Here is an 8975-nt window from a genome sequence, read left to right as displayed (position 1 = left end):
AGGACTGTTCTTTCCCTCATTCTAATTTGGAACAATCAATTAAAAATTCGCAAGACATTGCAGAGATGATTTTTAAACGTTATTACTATTTTTGTTTAATCTTTGTACCGTTGTCTACCTGATGAGTGAATCCGGCCCTGAACTGCTGTGGCATTGTCATCAGCCGCTGACAGGAAGGTAACTTTATCGCCACTTACACGTCTCTATTTTTATTCGCTGAACTGGCTGGAAACGCATGAGGTGACATCTACTGAACCTAATCTTCGGACTGAACTCAACTCAACTGAGTGAACGAAAAACAGACGCTGGTCGGTGGCTTCCAGTGTGCAATGTCTAGTCGTCTCATTAACAATTTTTCCAACAGATTTTCTTCACAAGTTCTTTGCAAAGTCATTGCTGAAAGAACCAGACGAACTGAACAAACGCGATCTTCACGTTGAACTGAAAGAAACGAATCTGTGTTAGTGGAAAGGACGGAAGTTTACCCTCGCTGCAGTGATCTTTATTTGGTTGCCCCTATGAACAGTAATGTAGTCGGTAAAATAGCCAACCATCGCACAGATGTGTCATGAAAATAGCCAACCCACGGGCAAGTTTGTAGCATGTGGGCGGTCCTAAGCAGTAGTCCTTTAGGTTGTCCCTTAACTCTGAGTGTTTTCTGGCCCCAACAACCGCTCCAGGATCACATTTTCGCCCCTTAATCGTATCTTCAACGACTGTTTAGTGAGGGAGGGTACTGATCCAGAATCAGTTCAAGTGTCTGACTGTAGCTACACCCTTAAGCCTTGTGCTGCCGGAATATATCCGTCCGCTTGGAAATACAACGTGAGTATTACACGAGGTGTGAAAGATCATTACTATAACCACGGAATAATGGAAAGTTCAGATTGTTTGCGTTGAAATCCCACAGTGCCGTAAATCTGCCAAAATGGGAAATGACTACATTGCCCATTTTGTGAGACCAGTTGACAGGGAACGTCACTTGATTCACTGAACGGTTGGCTGGCTGCTTAGCTAGATTGCTAACTCGCTACTGCAGTTTGCCATCAAGCAAGTGAGATTGGTGTCTGAAATACTATGCTTGTCAGATTGCTTGAAAATGTATGCGTAGCTAGTCTTTGTAGCTATCGTAGCTAGTCTTTGTTGGGTGAAAATAGAACAGATGTTGTTAATTTACGATATCTAAGTACACTGATTGAGCCTGCGGTAGGTCCGGCTAGCAAGCTAGGTGGATTTCTGCGCAAAGCAACCGCAACAAACAGTAACCTTGCTAAACTGCCAGTGGCAGTTAATCTTCACTGGTTATCTGTTGCTGTCCATTTAGTTGATGGCTGTCATTCGCCTTTTAGTGGATATTTTCCTTTTGTTTGACATCCTAATTGTTTCCATATCTTCTGATTTCTATTAGAGGCTTTTGTGGCTTTTGCTAAGTGAATAAACATCAGATAACCTCACTTAGCTGCCATGTAGTGAAGTCTGGATTAAGGTAGCTATAGTTAGCTGTCTGTTTTGGCAAACGTTTTTTCGTGACCCAAGTATCTAACTCGCTGATGTCGTTTTGACTATAATCCATTTATACTGTAAAAGTTGTGTGGTTAAGGTGTGACGTAAGAGATAACTGGGGAACTATGAACTACACGGTTTCGGGTATATACAAGTGTATGAGGCTGTTTACTATACTAGAAAAAAATGTCCTAAGCTCAGTTTGGACTTGTTTTGTGTCAACATTTGTGGCACCCCACTTGATTCAGTGACTTCAACTCAATTTTGAGAGGTTGCCAGACAGTTAAATGTTGAGTGTCATGTGTTGCATGTTGCATTGTGATCAGTCAACTCTCTCTTCTTGCTAGGAACTATGCTATACTGAAATTATCTTATGCTTAATAGCTGAAGCTAAGCAGTGATGTGCTTAGTTAGTGCTTGGATGGCAGACTTCCTTGGAAAAGCCAGTTTGCTGTTGGAAGTAGTGTTGGTGGGCCGGTAGGGGGCAGTCTTCCCTGTGCACCCAACAGGAGACCATTGCCCCACTGAAATGATGGGTACATTGTGTTGCAGGAGATGCTGTCTTTCACATGAGACAATAAAACTGAAGTCCTGATTCTGTGGTCATTGGAGAGCACTTATTACAACAGTGTCTTTGTCTTTAAATTCCCAGCCAGATTTTTTTCAATCTGAACATCTGATGTTTGCCCAGTTGTTGTTTTCTTGGTTTTCCCTTTTATTCATTCCTGGTTTGGAATCTCGCTGCACTCATGCAAGCAGCCAATGGCTGTTTTCACGCTACACGTTGTACACTGTGCCTTAGTGAATTGGGCGCTCATTGGAGGATCGGTGGTACTCCATCGGTCCATTTCTCCTCCTCCAGTTTCATTGGCTAAATAATTCTTTCCTTCTCCACCTCAATTGATGTGTGGTGAGCTGCTGTTGATCCGTTTTGCATGTTCATGTAATATATCCAGTTTGATGTTTGATGCTCACGTTGGATGCGTGAGGTTCAGCATGCTAACTTTAAAACACTTTTTGTATTGAACACTATCAGTTGACATGAAATGGTTTTTGCTCATGTCAGACCTCACTGGTATATTACAGTATGATTTTCTTTGTTATGTTTTAAATGTGCAATATGTTTGTGCAGTTGCTGACACAGAGAGCCTCATATGGCTGATGCTCGACTAACAACGGGCATTCTTGTTTACCTGGTCGCATTTTATGCTGATCAGGACAGCAGTCCAGTGGTACTTGAACTGAATCCCAAATTAGAAATGCTGTCAATAAAAATGAGACATTGCTGTTATTCAAAAAGTGTCATAATTAGTGAAATATGTTCATCGTCTTTTCAAGCCTACATTTTAAAATAATGTTCGAATGAGCATAAATTGTGTGGCTTGATTCAAGATGCATGAACTTTCAGTAGTTTGCAGTGTCTCTGTGAACTGTAAACTAATACACCAGTCAAATGTGTTGTAATGTTGTCTGCAAAATGTGCCTGTATTTCATTACAACTCCAAGTGTGGTGAGTCCTGTAATATTTCAAGGCTTTCCAAGTGAAAGATATCTGTCTTTTAGATGTCAGATTTTTAATTTCAGCATCAAAACGTAAGCGTTTTTGATGTGCTTTGCTACCTGTATTGGTCCACCCAAAAAATCTACTCCTTTCCTTTACACCTAAATCTGTTTGCACTAAAAACACTGACAGCATTTTGCTGATGAACAGTATGTTCTTTCCATTTGATTACTGTCAATGAAATGCGATCAATCAAAATGATGTGCCGTTTCAGTTTGAGGTCATTTTTTTCCATAATCTCCGATGTAACCATCTTCATCATATTCTTATTCTCTTCCTTTTTTTCACTGTCTTATTTTTCCTCCCTTTCTCACTGCTTTTACACCACTTTCAGCCAATCCAACACTCAACAGTCCCTGCACCTCACACTTGCCCCTCCTCACTCTCTCTCTCTTTCTCTCTCTCTCTCTCTCTCTCTCTCTCTCTCTCTTCCCCTCTTCCCCTACCCTCTCCTCTCTCTTAGTATGGGCAGTGTGTTGGCTGCCAGCTCACCGAATCCCCCTCCAGCTGCAGGGGGCGGTGCTACAGGGGGGTCAGGGATGGTATCTGTGCCCCCTGGGTTCACCATGCCTCCAGTGTCCCCACCATCACCGTCCTCAGCCACTGGTGCTAGTGCTTCCAGCGAGACAGAGAGTTCCCTCCCCAACCCTGGAACCTTTGAGGAATGTCATCGCAAGTGCAAAGGTAAAAAGTGGAGGAAGTGTGTGTGTGTGTGTGTGTGTGTGTGTGTGTGTCTGTGTGTGTCTGTGTGTGTCCGCGTCCGTGTCCGCGCATGTGCGTTCCTGGTCATGTTCCTTTGTGTGTGTGTAGATGTCTGTGTGTAGTATAGATCATCAGTGTGGTCAGATGGCCCGTGTATGTATGTGAGTATTTTCAAGTTACTTGGAAAAGACTGAATCAGCCATCAGGTGATGAAAGGGACTTTCAAAGCGCAGAGGAGATACTGTGCTTTTACAGTGTGGATTGAAGACGTACGGGGTGAATGTGTTCTCTAAAATCCATCACTCTATTTCAGAGGTCTTTCCCATGCAGATGGAAGGAGTGAAGCTGGTGGTCAACAAGGGCCTGAGCAATCACTTCCAGGTCAGTTAAGTCACAGCAGATCACCGCTGGCAGGTTGACGATCAATGACACAGGGCCTGCAGTGTAGCATAGTGCAGTGTAGTGGCAACGAGCAAGACTTGTAACAAGAAGGTTGCTGGTTTAATTCCTGCTAGGGCGTTGCTGCTGTACCTTTAGGCAAGGTACTTAACCCAGAGTTGCCTCAGTAAATATCCAGCTGTAGAAATGGATAACATGTAAAAACTTTAACCTATGTAGGTTGCTCTGGAATAAGAGCATCTGCTAAATGCTTATAATGTAATTTAATGACAATTGTAAAATCATGTGGGTGTTGTTAATTGTTTAAGTGTTTCTGTTTGAATTTGCACAGAAATATACCCTCCTGATGCACATTTGTGTGACATGTCAGACAGCCAGGCTCCATAACAGTATTTTTTACCATGACAATTCAAACTATTTAATCTCTTTATGGGAGGATTTATTGTGAAGTATATAGGGTTAAACTGTCTATGATCCAAAATATTTATCACATATTATTTACGAATGTGGTTTGCAGACTTTCTGGCCCTAAAAGAACCTGTTGGGATGGACATCTTACTTGAGTACTTGTAAGGGAACCAACCTCTTTCTCCTGTGTCACCAGGTGAATCATACAATTACTCTCAGCACCCTGGGAGATTCTGGATACCGGTTTGGCACCACATATGTGGGATCCAAACAAACAGGACCTACTGAGGTACGCACCATCCACTGATGGAGCTATATCACGTGTGTTGTTGCTTCCACTCATTTCCAGTTGTCCGGGTTAAGTGGTTGTGCTTTTCAGGTGCATGTATCATCTGCGTGCTGTGAAAGTTACATTTGGATGAATTTTGCCCTCGTGCATGTTGAATAGTGCACACTGACAGAATCTGTGTTTGTCTGTGTGTGTGTGTGTGTGTGTGTGTGTATGTGTGTGCGTGCGTGCGTGCGTGCGTGCGTGCGTGCGTGCGTGCGTGTGTGCGTGTGTGTGTGTATTGTCATGCTGTACTGTGTATTGTGTTCATCATTAGTCCTTCCCAGTCATGGTGGGAGATATGGACAACAATGGCAGTCTCAACGCCCAGGTCATTCACCAGCTCACCAGCAGAGTGCGCTCCAAAGTGGCCTTCCAGGTAGCAATTTGCTGTACATTTATTTGTGCAATTACACTGTAGTTCAGTGGTGACATTATTTAATCAAGGTCCCTAAATAGTGGTATCAGTTACTTAATTGTACATTTTTGTTGGATTTCAGTAAAATATGGACCACTAAGTAGTATGGAAAGTATTTAAAACATTGTTGCATTAATGTATTGTCTCAATATGTATTGTGGTGTTAGACGCAGCAGCACAAGTTTGTGAACTGGCAGTGTGACGCAGAGTACCGGGGACAGGACTTCACGGCGACTTTGACCCTCGGAAATCCAGATATCCTTGTTGGATCTGGTACTGCATTTTCTGTCAATGCTTATCACTGCTCACAGACAGTTCTTTGTCCCATATTAGTTTGTTTATAATCGTCTTACTCCCTTTTGCCTTCTCTTCCAAACAGTTGTTCAGTATCTGTAGCCAGCTAATCTACAGTGTTCTAGCTCCAGTCTTTTTTAGCATTCTGTCTCTCTCCTCACTCCAGCTATCATGCTGTCTACAAGTTTCCCTGACTTTGACCTTTTCCATCATATTCTGCGTGCATTATGTGTATGACCTCCACTTTCAGACAATTTAATCTCTCAGTTTTCCTCATTCAGTTTATTTTCTGTCAGGTTAGTTAGCTATTTCATTACGTACCACTCTCTGAGGAAACAGCGTCGCTGAGAGCCCAACACTACACATCTAAGAAGACAATGAAAAAACAGAATCCAGCATGTCATCCCTCTACACTTTCATTGGGAAACTTGTGCTGATGCGCTACAGATAAACCTCTCTGTTGACAGACAATGAACAGTTGAGGCCAGTGAGGAAGTCAGTGCAGTGAAGGAAGTTGCATCAATGTAGCAGCAGTGTACAGGATCCCAGAGTGTTCACACTTCCACCCCTGTGTCTCCCAGGCATTGTCGTAGCACACTACCTCCAGTCCATCACCCCATCCCTGGCACTTGGAGGGGAGCTGGTCTATCATTGCAGACCTGGGGAGGAGGGGACAGTCACGTCCCTGGTCGGGAGATACACAGGTGAGACTGAGTAGCTTTACACTGCAGCTACAGTAACCATAGGAATAGCCCTTTGGACTACATTACATAAGTTGTGTGTTACTTCTTTACCAAGTATACGTGCTGTATGGCGTGAACTCATGCGTCAAGTGTGCCATCCCAGTTAGGTAAGCACTTAATTTCCATAAACGTTTCCAACCAGCCCGTGTAAAGTTACTGACAGAAGTACCTTGTTACCCCTTTCTCATGGTGCAAATAAATATAAATTGTGTTGCATGGGATTAGGAGTGCAGTATTAGGCAGCTAAATTAGATGCACCGTGCTGCTGTAAGTTGTTCTTTTTATAAGCATCACCAAGAAATAAATTAAGAGAAAATTATGCCTGTATAGTGACTAATGTTGGCATAGTGGGGCATTGTGCCTACATATTGGCCAGTGTAGCACACCTCTCCAACGGTAAGTGTATGAATTTAGCCAGTACTGAATCTTAAGTCAGCTGTTGCGGTGCCCACAATTTATTGTGTCAGTCCGAGTATAGTAATGACATCCTCTGTTGCTAGGTTAACAAAAGAGGTGATAATTGCTGATAGGACTGTCATTTTAGTATTTAGATAGTAGCTAGATAGTACAATACATTGTTGTTGTGGAGATGCTCTTGTCCAGAGCAGCACATATCTTACAGCTGTTGCATTTTATCCATTTATGCAGTGAGATATTTACTGAGACAATTTGAGTTAAGTGTCTTTCCCAAGGGTGGAACATCAGTGGCTCACCACAGCCCTGCTCGGCACCATACTGAACAAATTGTACCCTCTGTGTCTCTCTCGTTCCTTCAGGGAATAATTACATTGCAACATTGACTGTAGGAGGCGCTGGGGCACATGCTTCCTACTACCACAAAGCCAACGACCAGGTAACATACTTCCCGAACATGCCCTTGTAGGACCAGAGTCTGTAGTATCATGTCTATGTGTGACTCTCCACGTTCATCTTAGGATGAGGATGATGTACTGGAATGAGGTCTCTGTCAGGAAAGTGTTAACACAGCCTACACAGATCAGTATTTTTTGTCCATACCAACCCCCATAATGCATCACTGCAATGTTTAGCTCATGTGTAACAAACATAAAAGATGTCTGCACCTCCGCAGGTTAGGCCAGAACCTGTGTTTTCATCGCACAATTCACCTCTAACCACCAATGTCATTACCAGTTGAGCTAAGGGCAATTTGACGCTAGCTCTGAGGGGAAAAAACAATAGCTAACTAGAAGTAAGAGCAAAAATAAAGGAAACACCAACACTACTTTATACATGACCTTAAGCTTGATGGGAGGTTAATTGCTTAATTAACTTAGGAACCACACCTGTGTGCACCTGCTTTCATTACACTTTTTAGCCTTCATTTACTCAACTGTTTCCTTTATTTTGGCAGTTACTTATGTATCTCAGGGGGTGACATCACTGTTGAAAGTGTTTGGCTACCTGATACCCTTCTGGCTTCATCTAAGACCCAGAGGCTACCTCATTCAGCTCTACTACATGTGTGTGTATGCCATCTGTAATCCCTCTGTACACATGCCTACACATGCCAATTTTTCTCCCACGCTCAACAGTTGCAGGTGGGCGTGGAGTTTGAGGCCAGCACCAGGATGCAGGACACTAGTGTATCGTTTGGCTACCAGGTGGACCTGCCGAAAACCAACCTGCTCTTCAAAGGTATGTCAGTGCAGTGGAAACACGGCAAAGCACACCACAGCTTATTCATCCCCACCACAATGTGCACTAGACAAACATCGATCACTTAAGAAAATGAAAAGCATAAAGTTAAATGATGTTAAATACGGGTCATTCCATCCATATGGACGTTTCATTTTGCATATAGTATGCGGTGCATCCGGTACTGTGTCAAGGGATCTAAGTATGTCTGCTTCCACTGTGAGTCCTGGCTCACTATTCCAAGTAGTAAGAGCCCCCCACGACCGATTTCCCCAACAGGCTCAGTAGACAGTAACTGGGTGGTGGGAGCGACGCTGGAGAAGAAGCTGGTTCCTCTGCCCCTCTCCCTGACCCTGGGTGCCTTCCTCAACCACCGCAAGAACAAGTTCCAGTGCGGCCTTGGCGCCACCATTGGATAGATGTCGGGCCGCAGACCACCGGGACAGCAGAGGCCCGCTCACCCTTAGGCTGACACCCAGCGACACCGAGGATATATAAACTCTGAAAGGGAGTGACACAGCTCAGCACTGATAGAGTGCTGTGAGATTGTCTGAACGGCTGACACATGGGGACGCAAAGACAAAGGGGCTCCACTGTAAGACTGTAAGGCGGTCTGCTGACCCAACTTTCAAGAAAAAAAAAAAAAAGCACTCAGGGTGAGGAAAACACTGACGTTGTCCCTAACAAACTCTCAAATCATGGCAGTTTGTCAATGCTGACTGGTTGTCTCCATGTCAATGTTTGGGGTGTACAGGGCAGTTTGTCTAGTCATGTGATGAATGTATACATTGTTTTCATGCATGGGTGTGGTGGACCAGAGCGCATATGTCATGATAGAATCATTAATTTTAGTCCAAAGTCAAAGTTTTGTTCTGATTGTTTTTTTTTTTTCCTCCTACCTTATTTGTTCCTTTTCATTATGGTACATATGTAATCTATATTATATGTATATATCTATTAAAA

General features: G+C 43.4%; 1 protein-coding gene across 4 annotated transcripts; it reads left to right on the top strand.

Annotated features, from left to right (window-relative positions):
• Positions 1-706: 706 nt before the first annotated feature.
• On the top strand, positions 707-8659 carry tomm40 (translocase of outer mitochondrial membrane 40 homolog (yeast)). 4 transcript variants are annotated; one of them, XM_036537942.1, is made up of 10 exons: positions 707-825; positions 3528-3748; positions 4080-4147; positions 4770-4862; positions 5179-5280; positions 5487-5592; positions 6195-6317; positions 7133-7209; positions 7910-8012; positions 8292-8659. In XM_036537942.1, the coding sequence occupies exons 2-10, from the start codon at positions 3529-3531 to the stop codon at positions 8429-8431; spliced, it is 1032 nt and encodes a 343-aa protein (XP_036393835.1). In that variant the 5' UTR covers positions 707-825; position 3528; the 3' UTR covers positions 8432-8659. The 4 variants fall into 4 exon arrangements, with proteins under 4 accessions (XP_036393835.1, XP_036393834.1, XP_036393837.1 ...); XM_036537941.1 differs by having other exon boundaries at positions 3399-3748; XM_036537944.1 differs by lacking the exon at positions 707-825 and adding an exon at positions 832-841.
• Positions 8660-8975: the final 316 nt, after the last annotated feature.

Source organism: Megalops cyprinoides, chromosome 10, assembly GCF_013368585.1.
Source record: "Megalops cyprinoides isolate fMegCyp1 chromosome 10, fMegCyp1.pri, whole genome shotgun sequence".
NCBI classification, from domain to species: Eukaryota; Metazoa; Chordata; class Actinopteri; order Elopiformes; family Megalopidae; genus Megalops; species Megalops cyprinoides.
The sequence above is the reverse complement of the archived record's forward strand: the minus strand, read 5'-3'. Positions and strand labels throughout refer to the sequence as shown.

What these genes read in the sequence shown, in the direction of transcription:
- tomm40 (XM_036537942.1), top strand. Translation starts at nt 3,529, where the DNA reads ATGGGCAGTGTGTTGGCTGCCAGCTCACCGAATCCCCCTCCAGCTGCA. An exon ending in GCTCCAAAGTGGCCTTCCAG is followed by an intron (nt 5,281 to 5,486) that starts GTAGCAATTTGC and finishes TTGTGGTGTTAG; the next exon opens with ACGCAGCAGCACAAGTTTGT. An exon ending in AACCAACCTGCTCTTCAAAG is followed by an intron (nt 8,013 to 8,291) that starts GTATGTCAGTGC and finishes TTTCCCCAACAG; the next exon opens with GCTCAGTAGACAGTAACTGG.